Raw genomic sequence first — 21,109 nt, 5'->3', positions numbered from 1 at the left:
GAAGGGACGCTTTTTGAATCGTGGTTTGAGAATACATTACTCCCAAAATTAAAAAAAATAGCGTAATTGTTATGGACAATGCATCATCACAATGCAATATCACTCCAGATGCATTAAAAAATTCCAACCAAACGGAGTAGGAAGGATGAAATTCCGGAATTTTTAATAGTCGATGACCTATATTTTGAGAATCATTACACCAAAGATTAACTAATCCAGGTTCTTCATACAAAAGTCGTAACTAAAGAACATATTGTAGATAAATTATCCACTAACAATGGACATATTGTTTTAAGATTACCTCCATATTACTGTGTGTTGAATCCCATAGAATTGCTATGGGCTCAGTTAAAAAACCATGTCCGGAGTAACAACACATCTCCAAAAGGTGCCTAAAGTGTAGCCGAACTAATAAAAACAGAGTTCAGAAATATCAGTGCAAAACTGGCAAAATGCAATAGAACATGTAAAGAAGATTGAAAAAGATTACATAAAAAATGTCCCAGTCTTGAAGAAAATTATTATTAATTTGGCTGAGAGTGATGAAAAAACGATAATGACGATGAGTTGGAATAACTTTTAACTCTAACTGGAAGATCCCAAATGAATGTGAATTTCCGAAGTGGCTAGTATACCATTTAATTTATAATAGTAAAAAAATCAATAGGTAACTTTTTGTGGCATCGCATGTGACATGTAAGTAAATAAAAACTATTTTATAAGTTATACTTCTTTAAGCGCGATTGGACAAAATTGATGAGAGTGAATTTTTATAAAATTCACAGAATGAAGTACGAGCATATTCACAGCATGAAGTTAGTTGCTACATCTAAATCTTTTAAGTTAGGTATTAATGCAAATTAAGTGCGAAAAAAAATATATTGGTGTTTTTGTTAATTCGACTATATTAGGACGGTGATAGATATTTACTGATGATTTGTATATTATATATGTATATTTTTGTGTGTAAAAATCGACCTGGTTCAGTAGTTTCCATCTACTTTATAATTACGTAGAAATTACATTTATCCGTTACTTTAGGACCTCACTGTATAATATATTATTATTAAGTGTTCATTGACGAACTTAGCACGGTTAATAAAAAAAACTTGTAAATCCACCAAAAGAAAATTTTTATTTTCGTAACTGAAAAAATATTTTATTTTGCCAGTCTTAATTTTGAAAAAAGGTGAAGGTAAATTTTTCTAAATACTATATTATAAGGGAGTTTATTTTAAAAATAATCAGTATTTTGATCAATTGGTAAAAACATCTGTATCTGTATCTGTAGAGTAGGGAGGGCGAGTTAAGTTTCACAGCACTTAGGCCACAATTGACCCATTGTGCATCCTCCCAGGGAGCTGTCACAATTAGCTCATTGTCCATCCTGCCAATTCTAGGAAGGTGGACAAGTGACCAGGAGACATCTCTCTTATGTGGGCAGGTGTGGGCCAGGACTCGCCGAACGCGTACTCTCGTATTAACGATAACTCTGGGCATTCACATAGGACATTCTCTACAGTTTCGTCTTCTCGTTCACACTTCCTACATAGAGGTGTGTCTGCTAGCCCCAGTGTATGGAGGTGTTTGCTTAGTTGACAATGACCAGTTAAAAAACCAACTGCCAAACGTAGGTTTTTCCTGGTCATTCCCAAGTACTTCTTTGATGTTGACTCTTCAAGGTTACTTAGTGTTACCCTGGCAAGTTTACATCCTTTCCCTTCTTCCCATATTTTTACGGTTTGCGCATCGGAGTGACATTTGACAATTTCCGCGATAGTTGTAGTTGACCAACCAAAAAGATCCCCAGGTCCTAAGAGTCTTAGGCTTGCCGCCTTCCTAGCTAATTGGTCAGCAATGCGGTTGCCTTTATTCCTATTGTGTCCTTTAACCAACCTCAGGATGATGGTATTACCATCCGAAGCTTGGGTTAGTGACTTGTGACACTCCATTACTAAACCTGATGTGACACGTGGTCTATTCAAGGTTAGTAGCGCTTGTCTGCTATCTGTGCAGATGATTATAGTTTTACCTGCTATACCTTTTTGGGTTATCTCTTTTGCGGCTATGGAGATACCAGTCAGTTCTGTCTGAACTACGCTGGCATTTTTGCCCATACCCCACTTAATTCTTAGGTTCAGTGATCTGGAGTATATACCGCATCCTGAGCCTTCTTTCATTTTGGAGCCATCGGTGTATATGCAATAGGCATTTGCCACGTTTGTCTCCATATACTGTCCTGTTTCAATTTTGTAGGGTTTGTTAAAGACAAACTTTGGTTCAATTGAGTCGCAGCCTGCCTGTAGGAGTGGTAACGCATCCAACTCTTCTCGCCAGAAACGAGTTCTCAATTGTCCCATTCCTACATCAAGGTTTGCACCAGCTGAGTGCAGTCGCATCATTGTCACTAGCGCCACCTCTTTGACATATATATCTAGAGGCGTGATGCCAATGATCAACTCCATTGCAGCAGTTGGTGTTGTTTTCATAGCACCTGTTATATTTATGCAAGCCATCCACTGAATATGGTTTAGTTTGTTAATCGCTGTTGCCTGTAGCACTTTTGGTACCCAAGCAATAGCTCCGTAAGTTAGCATTGGCCTAATGATAGCGGTGTAGACCCAGGCGATCACCCTGGGCGTGAGGCCCCAGGTGCGTCCGACCGTTCGTCGACACTGCTCATAGGCAATATATGCTCTTTGGTAAAAACATTTACGTACACAAATTAATAATTCGAAATTCAATACTTTCTCCGATAATTTTATTTGAATGTTGGATACATATTAGTATAACTCTGTAAATGTCTCTCTGGAGGTTTGTGGTACAATAGGTATCAATATCGGATTACCAGTAGGTCGGTTTTTTAAATTTCGCATAGATCTTGTCCCTCACTGTACATATTAATGTTGTTGTAATTTGCGATCATTTTTACCGTACTATTTAAATTTAACTTTATTAATCTTCATTTCGTTAATATACAGTACACTAATTTATGATCAATAAGTAATTAACTTTTTAGGCTAAAAGTAATTTTCTCCCAACAACAACTGACCCTTTTTATTGCTCCGACAATATATAAAATAGATTATTGTTTAATTAATAAATATGTTTAATATTACTACAGTATTATGTGCATTATACAGGCAATATTTTTAATAGAATACAAAATTTATAACAAAAGACTTTAGATTGCGCTTTCTAATTTTCTTATCTGTTGAACAGGTGCCAACGACTCAGAGTATCCTGACCTGCGACCAGAATGGGCGTATTGTTATGAGTTCACTTGGTTTGGGCCAGATTATAACAACGTATCCAAGTACAATAATACGTGTGCCGATTATCTGGATGAAACAAGAGCCGATGGTGTACCCTGCGCTCCTCCCATTGTAATATCGTGTAAGTTGTTGATTAAATCTTGGGGATATAAGCATAATATAATATTACGGTTACATTTACTTTATATATAAAATTATATTTAAATTATGTACAAGACTACTTCTGGAAACTATTATTTGTAGCAATGTGTTGACATATTAAAAACAATGTGTTACTTGTTAATCTTCTATTAATTTATTTTAAAAATGTATTGCCACAAAAGTTGGGCCAAGTAGTCTCCCAACTAGTAGTGAATATATCCCTCAGAGACAGAGTATCAAATACAATAATTAGGAGAAAAACTGGTGTTACTGAAGCAGTTTAAAGGATTACAACATTGAAATAGAACTGGGCGGGGTATGTTGCCAGATTAAAAGATGGAAGGTGGACGAAGAAAATTCTGGAATGGAGACCTAGACACGATGCTTATCGTAATCGAGGACGTCCTCCAACAAGGTGGTCAGATGACATCAAGCGCATTCAGCACAACTGGATTCAGGGTGCCCAAGAGAGAATGCGTTGGAATTATTTACGGGAGGCCTATGCCCAGAAGTGGACTCAAAACAGCTGATGATGATCTCTTTTGATTGTACAATTTGTGGTGGCAGAAATAAATTAAATTATGTAAAGAAAAATTTAATAACGAATAAAAACATGTATATTAATGATTCTTCTGAGGTTTCTCCTTCTTCTTCTTAACATGCCATACACCAAAGTGCGTAGGCGACTATCTCATTACTAGAATTCTGTTCTTGGCGGCGTGACACAGCTCGCCTGTATTGTGTATTCCTGTCCATTCTTTAATATTCCTTAACCAGGATAATTGTTTGCGGCCGGCTCCTCTCCTACCTTCGATCTTCCCTTGTAGGATTAACTGTGGTATTTCATATTTTGCTCCTCTCAATATGTGCCCAAGGTAACCAATCTTGCTTTTTTTAATTAATTCAAAGAGTTCTCTTTCCACGCCGGCTCTCGTAAGGACGTCATCGTTTCGAACTCTATCCACCCAAGGTATGCGCATCATTCTTCTCAATGACCACATTTCAAATGCTTCAAGTTTGTTGATAGAGGTTTTTTTCAAAGTCCACGTTTCCATGCCATAAAGCAAGATGGACCATATGTAGCACTTGACCATTCTGTAGCGTATTTCGAAATTTAGTATCATCATGATATCATGTTTAACATTGTCAAATGCCTTCTCGTAGTCGATGAAGGTGAGGTAGACATCTTTTCGTTGATCTAAACAGTTTTGTATTAAGGTGTTCAAACATAAAATTGCCTCTCTTGTTCCTAGTCCTCCCTTAAAACCGAATTGTGTTGACCCGCTAAGTTCTTCTAGTATCTTGTACATTCTTGAGTGTAATATCCTAAGGAAGAGTTTCAGCAAGTGACTCATTAAACTGATTAAGCGGCGTTCATTGCATTTTGTGGCATTAGTTGTTTTTGGGGTCATCACAAAGGATGACTGCAGCCATTCTCGCGGAATGTAACCCGTATCATAAATTCTATTGAACAGCTTTACCAAGATTTCGATATTCTCCTCATCTAGTAGTTTTATCGCTTCTATATTAATTTCATCTGGACCTGTTGCTTTATGCATCTTTGTGGTTCTAACTGCATATTCTATTTCACTTCGCATTATTGATGGCCCTGATAAGTTTTCGGAAGGAAGTTTGCGCGTTGGTTGTGTTGGTCTTTCCTCATTAAAAAGTCTTTCTGCGTATTCTTTCCACGCCATTGCTATCTCCTCTTCTGACTCTATGTATTCGTTTCTGTCGTTGCGTATTCTTGTTCTGTGGTGGCTTTTGTGTATATTCGATATTTCTTTGATCTTCTTATGTAGTCCAAAACTATCTCCTTTTTCCTGCAATTGTTCTATTTCGTGGCACCTTTCCACCATCCAACTTTCTTTTGCTTTTTTAATTTTCTGGCGAATTTCTTTGTGTATCTGTTTGTATTTGTCTTGATTACGTTGTTGTTTATGTTGCCTTCGCTTTTCCATTAGATCCATAATTTCGTCCATCATCCATTCGTTATGCTTTCTCTTTCTGATCTGTGTTTTAACTTCCCTGTTTACTGTCAGAATCGTTCCTTTAATATCATTGACCATCTCTTCGATATCATCATTTTGTTCTATTATTCGCATTCTTTCATTTGATTTGCATAACTCTTCTTCAGATTTTCGTCTCTCATAAGTTCTCTTGTATTTATAGGCGTGCTGGTGTTTGTATTTGTTCTCTTAATTTTTGCTAGTTTCTGAGGTTTCTCCATAACACTAAAATGCTGTTTCGAAGCTATTTTCTTGTGGAATCTTAATTCAATTAATATTTTAGTTGGAAATAAGCCACAATATAAGTTAAAAATAAGTTTATTTTTGACGTTTCAATTTTCACTTCGGAAATCGAACTCAAAATAATAAACATTAATAAATTAAAAAGAAAAAAATTTATGTTACTTGGTCAAAAATGCTCTTAATAATAATTTTATCTGACTCATTAATATTGACAATTAAAACATATATTACACATTTTAAAGTAATTACTATTTAAATCGGAATAAGACACAATTAAAGGTTAAAGTACGTTTATTGACGTTTCAATTTCCACTTCGGAAATCGTTCTCAAAATACAAACATTAGTAAATTAAACAAATTTTGTTTTTTTTGTTACTTGGTGAAAAATTCTTCTAATTTAATTTTATCTGACTCATTTATATTGACAATTCAGACATAGTACATTATACATTTTAAAGTAGACAACTTTAAAATGATATTGCCAATATTGTTGAGTTGCGTTCCTGGGATGACTTTACTTTTTAGAATGGTAAAAAGAGAAAAATCAAAGAAGCGGCTCTAATTATGCTAAATGAGACCAATTTTGTCGCAAATTCTTCGACATAATGTAGTAGGATCTGGTTACCTATATTAAAAGAGGAAGTTATTAAAAAGAAAATACTAGTATTAGTAAGTCGGTAACATATAGAGGATACATTATTCCCATTTAAATAGTAATTACTTTAACATGCCACAAGAAAATACCTTCAGAACAATACACATTTTAAAGCAGACAACTTTAAAATAATATTGCCAATATTCCTGAGTTGCGTTCTTTTGATGACTTTATTCTTACAATAAAGGTTACGCACCAGGAACGCAACTCAGCAATATTGATAATATCATTTTAAAGTGGTCTATTTTAAAATGTATAATATATGTCTGAACTGTCAATATGAATGAGTTAGATAAAATTAAATTATGAGAAGAATTTTTCACCAAGTAACAAAAAATAAAATTTGTTTAATTTATTTATGTTGTGTATTTTGAGAACGATTCCTGAAGCAGAAATTGAAACGACAAAAATAAACTTAAAAATAAATAAAACAAAACACTAAAATATTTTGTAAGGTTAGCTCAAACATCTTCAACTTCAGAAAGTTTAATAATGTATTTATATAGCAATTCATCTTTAAAATTGTCTTCATTTTCATCTCTCGCTAGGTTATAGAATGTTGCTGTAGATTAGAAAGGTTAAATCTTCTTAAATTTACAGCTATTCAGTTGGATAAAATAGTACCTAAACCTTCTCTTCCATACATAAAAAGTTGAAATTTCCAAGTAAGAACCCATTTCTATTATCTCCATTTAAACATTTTTTTAATTATCAAGATTATGAAAACATTGAATGCCTAACCTAAGAGAAAAAAAAAAGAGGTAGAATACCTACTTCTATAATCATTTATTAACAACTATTTAGACTATATTCACAGAATATAGTTTACTTTCGGTTTAATTAATCTAACACTTCTAGAAAAGTCTCTATCATTACAAAAATTAAAATGGTTGATTCTGCCTTAAATATTATATTCTCTCACTAAGTTTATAAATACTAAACATCAAACTTTTCGATTTTAGTTAATCTTCTTATACCGGATCCATGTCTCACCCACAATAAACAACAACATATCAATTATATTTTTAATTTTACGATAAACTACAACATAATAACAGACTTGTTATTCGGTACTTTATTTGGCAAGTTTATTCATGTCAGTTGGTAGTTCAAATTCCTTTCCTAGGTGGCGCTAGGTGTTTATGTCTTAATTAATATAAAGCTTTAAATTATTTTGTTTAAACATTATCTTAAAATTACAGCAACCAATATGTTTGTCAATTTTTGAAAAAAAAAAATTAATTGCAGTATTAATTATACAGATAACGACATTGTTTTGTTGATCATAGGAATTAAGATTTATTGCACTCCCATCTCTAGAATACATTTATTATAATGTTTTAAAACTAATTTTTTGGTTATTTTTTAGCCTTAATAGCAATAGAAATAAATAAGTAAGTAAATAAGTAATATGCTTTATTGTCACTGAAAATTGTACAAATTTTATGGATAAAGCTTATAACAATAAGACAAGAAAGAAGAACAAAAATCAAAATAAGAATCGTTTGTACTTTTAAATACGAAAAAAAAAAAAAACAATAAAATTCTTGCAAACTTAAACATAAAAAATACTACCTACTTAAGAACCTACAAACTTCTTAAAATGTAACTAACCAAAAATAAAAATTAGGAAAGCAGATTAATAAAATAAGGGCTCAAATAGTCACCTCGTTGTGCTAAACAGTAGCCAAATCTGTCATACAGATTTCTCCTCATATTTTGGAGTAGGACTGGTGTAATGCTTGCATAGAAATGAAGTATTTTTGCCCTTAATTCGACTAGGTTTGTGGCCCCTTCAAACTGATGCCGATAAATGTTTTCTTTGAGAAATCCTCAAAAAAAGAAATCGTTAGGCGCTAAGTCATAGGATCTAGCGGACCATTTAATTGTACCATGTGTACTTATCAGTCGATCAGGAAATGTTTGATTGAGGAAGTCAATAGTTGCTCTAGAGTTGTGAACCGAACACCCATCCTGTTGGAAATAAACCTCCTGAAAATTAACCGGAAGGCGTCGAACTGCCGGAGTGATCTCATTCTGTAAAAGATGTAAATATTTGGGCCCGTTTAGGTTTCCATCGATAAAAAATGCACCGACAATATGGTCGCCTAACATCCCAGTTCAAACATTTAACTTTTGCGGATGCTGAGTTCACACTGCAATACTGAGGTGCTTATTTTTTCGAGAATAATACCTTGGCAACGGATGGTTTTTTATGTAATGAAAATGAGAAAATAAAATATTTTTTTTAAAGTGTACATTTTCATTCTGTTCAATCTAACATAATTTCACAAAATTCCATTCGCCTAAAGTTATCTTCCGGAAACAGTTCTTGTGTGGGTTGTATCTTAAAACAGTGAGACCCATTCCGTTTGAGAACTCGCTGGACAGTTCGAGCATTTACGTTAACTTCCCTAGCAATTTATATACTACTGCAGGGTTCACTAGCTTCCACAAAAGCACAAATATCAATATCCCTGTTTTGACGCTCCTCATCGACAGGTCTAATACGTGGTTCATTACCTTCATGACACTTTTTACAACTGTTTACACATCCCGAAGTTTGAAACTGTTTATGGTATTTTTAACTGTTGTAACACTTGGCGAGGTTCTATTTTTGAACGCAACAATAAATAAATCAATTAATTTGCGTATCGAATGACCCTGAAAGTACCATGTTACAAGTTGCACTTTTTCTTGGACGGTATACAACGTAATAGGCCTTTTATTAATTATTTGTTTATTCTTTCAGAACTTCGTTTGAAATGTTTAATGTCAATGTGACAATTACATTATGACAATTCCTACCTACTGTGAAATGAATATAGAGGTGGAAACCTGTAACATGTCACAGCGATTGCCATTGTGTGGTACGGCCAATAAAACAATGTCGTGATCTGTATTAATATGTTATTAATATTAGTAGTACTATTAAGTAAACGCATCGTTTTAAGAACAAAATATGATTGGCTCAGTAGATTGAAATATCAGTTGGTAGTTCAGATTTCTTTCCTAGGTGGCGTAGTTACCCTACCCGACAAACAGTGTGACTTGTCATCCTAGCCTTTTATATAGATATATGTTGTGTGTAAAGAATTTTACAAAATTACAAATATTGTTCTGGAGCTATTTTCTTTTAGCATCTTAAAGTAATTACTATATAAAAGCGACAGTCAATTTCAAGTAATGATAATTGACGTCTTTAAACCTTTTTATGATAAGGCTTAATGTACAAACATTGCAATTTGTTTTGCTAAAAGTGTCGCTTATTATTGGCACCTCTGAAAAGATAGACGAAAATTTCTATTATTTATTTAATAATAAAATTTTCACCCCCAGCTGGATTTGAACCTGCCACTTACTGAGTTCAGTAAGTTGGCAATCTTCCTACTTAGCCACCGAAGCGGCATAAAAAGTGCGCCCTAATTTTTGTGAAAATTGTTGTTAAAAGTTATTAAATTCATTCATTTAAACTTAGGCAACAGATCTTAAAAGACACTGGAAGTTTTGGACATACTGTATCAAAAGGGCATATAAGAACAGCATAAAAAGGATCGTGAGTGAACGGCCCACGATTCGAGTTTATTACGATGATTTATCTCGCGCAATTATTTTCTCTCTTCCCTCTTCCATTCTGCTAATCTGTGCATTTCACTGTTTCTCTTTTTTAAGACCCTGTTACTAATATTTTCAACCATGTCTCTCTCTGCCTAAGAGAGTTTTTACAGCTATTCTGCAATGAATTTTAGAAAAGGAAGAAATTTATATCTGTTATTTTAGTAATTCTTTGGTTTTAATTTATACCTTAATGTTATTATTGTCTTCGTTAGATATCCTGAAACAGTTAGTGATCTTATTGGTAAAATCTGATAGCTCTCTATCTTTTGCATTTATACCTATGGAGGGTCGACTTGTTTAATCCTTGTTTTTTTTTCTTTTAATCATAGGTAGTCTTATGGGAGTTTCATATAATTTTCCTTTCATTTGTATTGGAATCTTCATCTTACATAACACACCCTTCCATAACACTTCCTTGCTCCCTTCCACTTCCCATCTTTGGGATAGATCCCATCTTTGGGATCCATGAAGTGGATTTTATTATTTATGAATTTATTATTTATCCAGATTTAGCCATAGGCTCACACTCTCTCTAAGGGTAAAATTCACTAAAAATTATGATTTATTATTAATATCAGTTTATATATAGTGATAACTGTGTATGTAGTGTAGTCTAGTCTTGTCTGGAGTCTGCCCGTCAATTTCTCATCAAGTATTAGTTGAAGAATTACAGAATATCGGTTTAAAGCATATTTCCCCAATAACATTTCTAAAAATTAGCTCAACTCTTCCCGAATATAGTAACATATTGAGCTTTCGGAAGCAAGTTTACATAAGCCCTATAACATCACCAATTCCAGATTCTATTCTAATAAATTTCATCCAAACACCTTACCGCATATTTTTGTCACAAGGTGCACTTACCTGTTTTATTTGCAAAAATACAGGTCACATATCATCCCAATGCAATAACAGTTCAGTAACGGAATCAACTCATATTGAGTCAAACAATGAAGTACAAAATCAAACAGCTTCAACAAGTATACTACATAAGGTACCAAACATCCAGCAGTCATCAAGTTATCCATTATCAAATCCGAGCATATCACCTACACTTACAAATCTCCATGACCAAGAAATTACTAACACTCCTACTCATAGCAACACTTTTAAACAACCTAATTCAGCGGCAATATCGTTTTCACAAACTTCGAAAGCAATATCCTCCAATCTATCAGCTCCCTTTCCATTAGATACAACTGAACCATTTCAACCAATATTACAAATAAAACTTCAAGCTCGACTTCTGTCACGACCAATGAGTTTGCTCGAGTACTTCCAAATGTAATAAAACCACAGCATCTAAGTAAAAACTCTATAGCAATTGCGAAAACGCAAGTTCTTCCATAAAACGCAGCATTGGTGAGATCGACACGCCTCCTTCAGACTCAGTAATTTCATTAGGAAATTTGTTTGAAAAACCCAAACCCTCTAAACCAAAAAAACCTCGCTCATCTAAAATCCCATCTACACGGAAAACTTTTGAAAATTTATAATCATACCTCACCATTCGTTTTAAATTACCACCAATTGTCCTTACTGATTGATAACGTCCAAGGCTCCCCCGACACTATTAGCGTCGTTAAAGAATTTACAACTAATAACACATTTTTCCCAAAACATCCTTTTGAAAAGATGCTAAAATACCGGCTTTCTCAAGCTCATGAACATGGAAGAAGCGTCCAATTTTTATGGGTTCCCCACACGTCGGAATAACAGGAAATGAAGAAGCTGACAGGACTGCACGAGAGGCAATTTTAAGTGAATTGTCGGAGCCGATAGACAAGTGTGTTTCTAGTGACTTACAAGCTTGTTTTGAAAATAAAGTGTTTCAAAAAAAATAAGTAGTATCAAACTAATTCCAATCTAAATAAAATCAAAAATAATGTGTTTCAGTGGTTTCCATCGTCGCGCAATAGACGAGAACAAATTGCGGTTGTGAGTTTACGTCTAGGACGTACCAGATTAACGCACTCCTACCTTTTCACAAAAAAAAATCCACCTATATGTGATCAGTGTAACGACCAATTAACAGTCGAAAACTTTTTTAACAATTTGTAGTAAAAAATATGTTCCTGTGACAATATAGTGAATTATATCAGATCCACAAACATTTTGTACAATCTGTAGGTGTTTAACTTTGTTATTTATATTTTGTTCCGTCGCTAATAACCTTTTGGTGGATGCGACATCTTTTTTCTAATAAAAAAAAGTTTAGAGAAGAACAGTGTCGTAGTTATCCAAAATTACCCAAAAATCTGTTAATTGTTTAGAAAATATAGTCGAAACTTCTGATACACTTGATTTTGTGTGTGTGTGTGTGTGTGTGTGTGTGTGTGTGTGTGTGTGTGTGTGTGTGTGTGTGTGTGTGTGTGTGTGTGTGTGTGTGTGTGTGTGTGTGTGTGTGTGTGTGTGTGTGTGTGTGTGTGTGTGTGTGTGTGTGTGTGTGTGTGTGTGTGTGTGTGTGTGTGTGTGTGTGTGTGTGTGTGTGTGTGTGTGTGTGTGTGTGTGTGTGTGTGTGTGTGTGTGTGTGTGTGTGTGTGTGTGTGTGTGTGTGTGTGTGTGTGTGTGTGTGTGTGTGTGTGTGTGTGTGTGTGTGTGTGTGTGTGTGTGTGTGTGTGTGTGTGTGTGTGTGTGTGTGTGTGTGTGTGTGTGTGTGTGTGTGTGTGTGTGTGTGTGTGTGTGTGTGTGTGTGTGTGTGTGTGTGTGTGTGTGTGTGTGTGTGTGTGTGTGTGTGTGTGTGTGTGTGTGTGTGTGTGTGTGTGTGTGTGTGTGTGTGTGTGTGTGTGTGTGTGTGTGTGTGTGTGTGTGTGTGTGTGTGTGTGTGTGTGTGTGTGTGTGTGTGTGTGTGTGTGTGTGTGTGTGTGTGTGTGTGTGTGTGTGTGTGTGTGTGTGTGTGTGTGTGTGTGTGTGTGTGTGTGTGTGTGTGTGTGTGTGTGTGTGTGTGTGTGTGTGTGTGTGTGTGTGTGTGTGTGTGTGTGTGTGTGTGTGTGTGTGTGTGTGTGTGTGTGTGTGTGTGTGTGTGTGTGTGTGTGTGTGTGTGTGTGTGTGTGTGTGTGTGTGTGTGTGTGTGTGTGTGTGTGTGTGTGTGTGTGTGTGTGTGTGTGTGTGTGTGTGTGTGTGTGTGTGTGTGTGTGTGTGTGTGTGTGTGTGTGTGTGTGTGTGTGTGTGTGTGTGTGTGTGTGTGTGTGTGTGTGTGTGTGTGTGTGTGTGTGTGTGTGTGTGTGTGTGTGTGTGTGTGTGTGTGTGTGTGTGTGTGTGTGTGTGTGTGTGTGTGTGTGTGTGTGTGTGTGTGTGTGTGTGTGTGTGTGTGTGTGTGTGTGTGTGTGTGTGTGTGTGTGTGTGTGTGTGTGTGTGTGTGTGTGTGTGTGTGTGTGTGTGTGTGTGTGTGTGTGTGTGTGTGTGTGTGTGTGTGTGTGTGTGTGTGTGTGTGTGTGTGTGTGTGTGTGTGTGTGTGTGTGTGTGTGTGTGTGTGTGTGTGTGTGTGTGTGTGTGTGTGTGTGTGTGTGTGTGTGTGTGTGTGTGTGTGTGTGTGTGTGTGTGTGTGTGTGTGTGTGTGTGTGTGTGTGTGTGTGTGTGTGTGTGTGTGTGTGTGTGTGTGTGTGTGTGTGTGTGTGTGTGTGTGTGTGTGTGTGTGTGTGTGTGTGTGTGTGTGTGTGTGTGTGTGTGTGTGTGTGTGTGTGTGTGTGTGTGTGTGTGTGTGTGTGTGTGTGTGTGTGTGTGTGTGTGTGTGTGTAGATAGTGGATGGCATTAGAACTTGTCTATTTGCCACAGAATATTTGTATTTTTTTTTTCATTATTATTATTAAGGATAGGATAGGGATAAAAACATGGCCACTCGTTTCTTGTCTAGGGACCCATCAAGACATTTTTATTAAGACAAACTAGACTAGGTCACGGGCAGGAGGTATTAACAAATGGGGTAAAACAGAGGTTTGGATTCTAATTACATAATGTTTGTAAACATATATTTATATACACGTATATACATATACACATATTTAACCATATATGAGCTAAATATCTATTTTTGCTTCTAAAACAAACTTGATTAAAAGGTTGTATATTTCTTTCTCTTGTTGTGCTAATAAAGTAGGAATGTTAGTTGGTAGACTTACAAACTTTTTCAGTTCTTGGTACAGCATATCTGTATGTGCAGTATATTTTTGACACTCGTGATTTATATCGGCTAAAGGTTTTTCTGGACAGTGAGGACAACACGGAGAATCTAAGATACCAATCCTAAACAAATGTGCTGGAAAGCGACCATGATTAAGTTTTAAACGTGATATAATTGATGACTTATATCTATTATAATCCCACGAGTTGATGTAAGGAATGTTCGTCGGTAAAACCGGTTGAAGTTTAAAATAGAGGTTCTCTGATGTAGTTGAAAATTTACTGTACTGAGTTTCCCATCTAACCCTTACATCCGCCTTATATAAATTAATAAGATCTGATGGGTTGCACATGTTTACTTTCAATTCTGAGTCAAGTGCTTTTTTAGCTGCGATATCAACTGCCTCATTCCCAGTTATCCCTGAATGACCTCTAACCCAGACTAGTGTAACTCGTACACCATACTCCTGCAGTTTATATAGACTATTTTTTATAGATAGAAGAATATTTTTATTATAATGATTAAAAGGAGGGCTTTTAATGGCGTTCAAAACTGAGAGAGAATCTGTTACAATTACCACAGATAAAGGTAAATTCATCTCGCACCAATCTAAAGCTTTGTTAATAGCTATAGCCTCTGCACTGAAAATCGATAAATAATAAGGGACTTGATATTGCTCAACATGGTTAATATTAGAAACTAAAAATGCACAGCCTGTTTTAAATCTTTTTTTTGATCCATCCGTATAGATGATGATTTTATTCTCTCCTAAATTACAGAGTATAGATTTGAAAATTAATTTTGATAGAAATATATTATCTGGATAGTTTGGAATTATAATGGTTGGTTTAAATATTAAGGCTGCAAAATTGATTTCGTAAATAGAATATTTGTTTTGACTATGTATTAGTTCTTTATGTCTCTCAGTGTCAATAAAAGCATCAGCAAGAGGGGGAGACGTTTTAATTCTCCAATATTTGTTTGTAAGATTATGGACCACTATATTTGATATTTTTTTGACCATAAATGTACTAAACGTCCTATACTTTATTAGCTGTTTATTAGCTAAGTACTCTCTTCGAAGGCACAAAGGCGGTTCTTGTGCTTCAGCGAGAACTGCACAATTCGGTGACGACATCATAATTCCTAGACTTATTTTAATTGCCTTATATTGAATTCTGTCTACGATTAATAAGTTTGATTTGCTAGTTGAGGCATAAATAGTACATCCATAATCTATTATTGAGCGGATGTATGACTTGTAAAAAGTAAGAGATATTTTAACATCTGCACCCCATATATATTTAGAAACTACACGCAGAAGATTGAGCACTTTCTCACATTTTTGCTTTACGTGTTTTATGTGGCTGGTCCATAGGAGTTTATTATCTATATGGATGCCAAGATATTTATATTCTTTCACTACGGGTATAGTAAAATCACCTATGGTATACAAATCGGGTGTTTTAAGTCTGTGCCTAGTAAGACACATAACCGCTGTCTTTTGCTGTGAAACACTAAAACCCATAGTATGTAACCAATCACGCATGCAGCAAAAAATATACTCTAAATCTGTAATACATCGTTCATATGAACTATGGATAGTATAGAAACAAATATCATCCGCGTACTGTATAACTTTTATAGTGTCATTCATCAAACTATGCAGCTCTGCTGTGTATACATTAAATAAAAGTGGACTCAATATTGATCCCTGCGGCAAACCGTTATATACTGTTCTTGGCCCGTGGACTACATTTCTGTGGTCACGAATATAAATTTTTCTGTTTAGAAACAAATTTATTAAGTTATTTGATACCTGTTTGCTGATACCCATTTTACACAATTTTGTTTTTAAAATACTCAAATCAACCACATCATATGCACCTTTTAGATCCACAAATAGGCATAACATGTATTTGTTATCAGATAAGCATATTTGTGCATCTGTAACCATATGGGTCAATGCATCTATCGTACTACGGCCTCTCCGAAATCCATACTGTGTAGTGGGTAGGAGAGAATTGCTTTCAATAAAATGTTCTAGGCGAAACTTAATCATGCGTTCAAAAGTCTTGGTCAGACAAGGCATTAACGATATAGGTCGATATGATGAGGGTAATTTTGGATCTTTAGATGGTTTTTTAATTAAACATATAACAATATTTTTTAAATCCTCAGCATAATCTTGTTTTACCCACCAGTTGTTAAAAATTTTTAAAATTATTTGTTTAGCTGAAACTGGAAGATTGTGTAAAATTTTATATGTGAAACCATCCAAACCGGGAGCCGTGCTTCTGGTTTGGTTTAATGCCAAAATTAACTCTGAATAAGTAAAAGTTTTAGACATAGTATCTGAAGTAGAACAAAAATGAAAATTTTTTTGATTGTCTACATTGACATTAGAGACCGAAGGCGGGGCCAGCTGATTCTGAACATCCTCAATTAAATCTTCGTGCAATGGAGGTTTCTTTTGTTTATGATATTTGTTTCTTATAGCTTTTACACAATTCCAAATGTTTGAAAGGGGTGTAGATCTATTGAGTTGATTAAGAAAGGTTATCCAACTATTTTTTTGTTTTAACTTGAAAATGAGTTTAGCCTTTGCTGCGATATTTTGGTAATTCAGATAATTTGTAATATTTCCTTGTCTTCTGAACAATTTAAGTGCGTGGGAGCGACTTTCAGCTATATCAGAACATTCTTTGTCCCACCAATAGGGCCTTGGGACAGAAGGAATGAAAGGTTTTTTAACGGGCATGGATGCAGATGCTGCTGAAGATATAACTTCAAATAATTTTTTTGTTATTTGACAGTTATCTAAATCATTTAGAGATAAATTTGAACTGATTTCATTTTCAATAAATGCTTGAAAGGCTGACCAATCGGCACGACCGTCATTCCACTTGGTTGCCGGATTGATTTCGATATATATGGGAGCAATTTGAAGCTGAATCTGAATAGGGTAGTGATCAGAACCTAAAGTGTCTTGATATACGGACCAATTTACCAAATCTGCCAAAAAAGGGGAGATAAGAGTTAAATCAACTGCAGAGTGATTACCATTGGGATTAACTCTAGTGGGCGATCCATCATTTAAAGTAATTAGTTCCAAAAAATCTAAAGCTTCTGTTAAATCCTTTCCCCCGCGATCTTTCGGAATAGGGCCCCACCTGTAATGGTGTACATTAAAATCGCCGCAAAAAATTGTACGAGAGATATCAAACTGTACCAATAAGTTTAACCAATCTTTTTTTGTGGCTGCTATGTCTGAAGGTTTGTATACTGAAACGAAAGAAATATTTATATCTGGAATAAATACTGCACATACTTCAATGCCCCTTGAAAAATTTTGAATTATTTCACTTTCTTGGTAGTTAATTGTTTGTAAGATAAATATACCAACTCCGCCATATCCGTCATCACGACACCTTTTAATGAAGTTATATCCCTTAATATTAAAATTACTATTAGACCTAAGCCAAGTTTCGGAAAGTATGATAATATCAACATGGTTTTTATTAAGGTAATTTAACAAATTATTTTTATTAGATGTTATTGATCTACTATTAAACTGCAAAATTACTAATTGGTTTTTAATTGTTTGTTTATTAGCCATTTTTAAAGTTTAATCAGTAAAATAGTTTTTCACTTGAATCTGATTCACTATATGTTTCCATGGCATCATTTGGATCACTTGGAACAAACGCACTTTCTACAAAGTCCCGGATATTAGATTCTATGAGAGTATTTGGTGGTAATTGAAAATTTTTTTGAAATTTATTTATGAATGAGGTAATTAACATTATAGTTTTCTCTTTATAGTCCATAAATTCTTCTCTGTAGGGGTTAGGTATACTGGGTTTAGGTTTTTGACTAGGTTTAAAAGATTTTTTTACAGGCATCGTATCTGGTGTAGAAGAGGTTGGGTGTGTTCGTTTAATTGTTTTAACAGTATTCACTTTAGAAGCTGGTTTTGGTTTTTAAAAGTACTATTAGATGATGGACTGTCGCCAGAAGTATTCGGTAAAGTTGGAAAATTGTTATCGTTGTTTAAAATAGAGAAACGGTTATTCGTAGCCACCTTCGCATATGATGGATTATTGTATATATTTTCGGCTTCTTTAAAAGAAATGTTTTCAACTGACATAATTTGTTTTATCCCCTTTTGCTTTGCATATACAGGACAAATACGTGAAATTGAGGGGTGGTCGTTATTATTACAATAAATACACAAATTATTTTCTTTACAATCCTCTTTTGTATGACTTGTATCTGTACACTTTTGGCATCTCTCATTTTTTGATTTACATTGTCTAGCTGAGTGGCCATATCTCAGACATTTGAAACACTGTACAACGGGTTGTATGTAAGGTTCAACATGAAAATTGCATAAATTTATTTGTATACATTTTGGAATTTCATTTCCTAAAAATTCTGCTATTATCATTTGTCTATTTACCAAAACTACGTTTTTATCAGAGTCTATAATTTTCCTTTTCATACGATTGACACTTGATACCTGTTTGTTTGATTTGATAGCCGTTAATAAATATTCTTTAGAAAAGAAAGTATCTACCATCCTGACAACTCCTTTTTTGTGAGTGTAGAATTTAGGTATAAATGCTATTAACTCATTTTTTAATATAACTTCGTGGTTAACTAAACTATTGGCTATTTCTAAGGTATTAAAAATAACCTTTACCCTATTAACTCCTACCGGTTTAATGTCTATTACATCTTTTTTTAAAATTTCATCTTTAAGTAGAAAGTGCCCTATTTTAATTGGAAAAAGTCTCCCTAAATTTTTATTTTTATGTTCCACAAACACATAAAATGGGCCATTATCTCCTGGTCTATAACTGTTATTCATATCTATTTGCTGAACATACCTGCTATTATCACTATCAGTGTTTTTTTCATCGGGCGGCTTATCGCCGCCCGTTTTTTCTGACATCACTTACGCCTTAAAAAACTCTAATATGCTCTCCGTAAATATCAATACCAAAACTAACAACTAATTACACTTAATCACCAGCTAATTCACAAAACTCGAATACGTCCACCCACCTTGACTAACGAATTCGAACTCCTACACTTGATTTTGAAAAGATGGATTTCTGTTTAATTGTTTGAAAATTAATTTAATAACATTTGAAAGTATTTTGGAGGTATGTATTCTAGCCTCCAGCATTAGAAAACGTTTAAATAGCAAATATAGCTTTTCCTCGCCAGTCCTATATATACATCTATATATTACCTCTAAAATAATACAAAATATTGTGTATGTTAGAGAAAAAATTTATCAGTAAATTGTTAAAACTAAACAACGATCTTTCAATATTTTACACACAGGATTAGAATTGTTTGGATTGTCATGTATTCGATAATCACAATCCCTTGATTACACCTACCACAGTTTTCAGTAAATATAAACCCACCTCGTTGATTACGTATTCTACAAGTTTACTATTCCGTCCGAATAATGCTAGCTGGGGGTCAAAAGTGCACTCTCAACATGCAGCTTGTGCTGGACTACCGCAAAACACGAACAATGCATCCAGGAGCAGGTATAGCGGATTTGCGTAATTTTCTGTTTACTTGTGAATCAGTACACTGCGTTTATACTGTTAAGTAATCTTCTTTATTATCAGTTTAACAAACATGTATAATCCACATATATAATAATACAAGTATATCAAAAAATGTCAAAAAACTGCCAAAGTTGAAATACACTTTTTACAGTTCCTCGTGAATTTTTAAAGGTTTACTAAGTAATAGAACATTTCTGATTCGTATTTCGAAGTGTACCGGGTGGTCCAATAAGCCGATCTCTCGGCTATATATCAGCAACTATTCATGTTATAACTTTAGGAGAAAAAATTCCTTAGTAAAAGTGGCCAAGAGAAATCGCTGGAAATAACTTTCAAGTTTCTGGGTTAACCGCTAGGGGGTGTAACCTGTGGAAAAAAATTTGGAAACCAGTTTTTTGTGAAATATGCCCAATTATACCAAGTGCTAAATAAGTAAACTAGAAAGAGGCCTAAATTCCGCACAAAGTTGTTTTAAATACTGTTTTTATTTTTTCAAATAAAGGGTGGAGGAGAGTGGGAAAGTATTTGTGGATAAATACCTATACCTTTGGTTTGGATCAACCGATTTTAACGAAATTAGTGTCATTAGAAACATGTTAATGATTTAATTTACATCTACTATAAAATAATTGCATTTAGTTTTAATTGTCATAGGTATAGGGTACTTTCGAATAGAAAAAATTAAAATTTGTTTTTCTTCATAATGTTTAATAGATACACTTATTATTTGTAAATTATATTGAAACTGAATTAAATTCGCAACAAAATGGCGTAAAGTGCATGTTGATATCTTTTGTCGTACTCGAGATATGAATAAAAATACATAAACATAAGTAAGTATAGTATTGATTCACCCTTTATTATAAATTAAAATTAAATATGTGAAAGATAATACAAATATCTCGATCATTAAAACTTAATATGCAATTAAATGTTCAAATTGTTTTCCATCGTTGTCCATACAAAGATGCAATCTTTCGCGCGTAGACATAATAGCTGCTTCAATCTCAGCTGTTGATATACTATTTATTGCGTTTATAATGCGCTGTTTCATGTAGTCTCGCGTGGTTTGTTGAGTTTGATACACTAAGTCCTTCAATCTTTCCCACAGATAAAAGTCCAGATTTGTTAAGTCTGGAGATCTAGCTGGCCATGAAAATATACTTCCCCTTCCAATCCATTTATTCGGATAACTTGCATACAAATAATCTCTAACTCGTCTGGAAAAGTGCGCAGGACACCCGTCATGTTGTAATATCATATCTCTTCTTGTTTGTAAGGAAATATCTTCCAATAAAACAGGCAACTGATTTTCCAGAAAATTCAAATATGTTTCGCCATTTAAAGTTTTATCAAAGAAATATGAACCTACGATCTTTCCATCAACTATACCACACCAAACATTAAGACTCCATCTACCTTGAACCTGCACCTCATGTACCCAGTGCGGATT

General features: G+C 34.4%; 1 protein-coding gene across 1 annotated transcript in view; it reads left to right on the top strand.

Moving 5' to 3' along the window:
• Nucleotides 1-21,109, top strand: part of LOC140439845 (uncharacterized) — a 102,664-nt gene that overhangs the window by 64,113 nt on the left and 17,442 nt on the right. Inside the window, exon 2 of the mRNA XM_072530000.1 lies at nucleotides 3,223-3,396. Coding sequence (XP_072386101.1) covers nucleotides 3,223-3,396 — 174 coding nt within the window. The remainder of the gene's footprint in view (nucleotides 1-3,222; nucleotides 3,397-21,109) is intronic.

The sequence above is a fragment of the Diabrotica undecimpunctata genome, chromosome 4 (assembly GCF_040954645.1).
Source record: "Diabrotica undecimpunctata isolate CICGRU chromosome 4, icDiaUnde3, whole genome shotgun sequence".
Taxonomy (NCBI): Eukaryota; Metazoa; Arthropoda; class Insecta; order Coleoptera; family Chrysomelidae; genus Diabrotica; species Diabrotica undecimpunctata.
The sequence above is the reverse complement of the archived record's forward strand: the minus strand, read 5'-3'. Positions and strand labels throughout refer to the sequence as shown.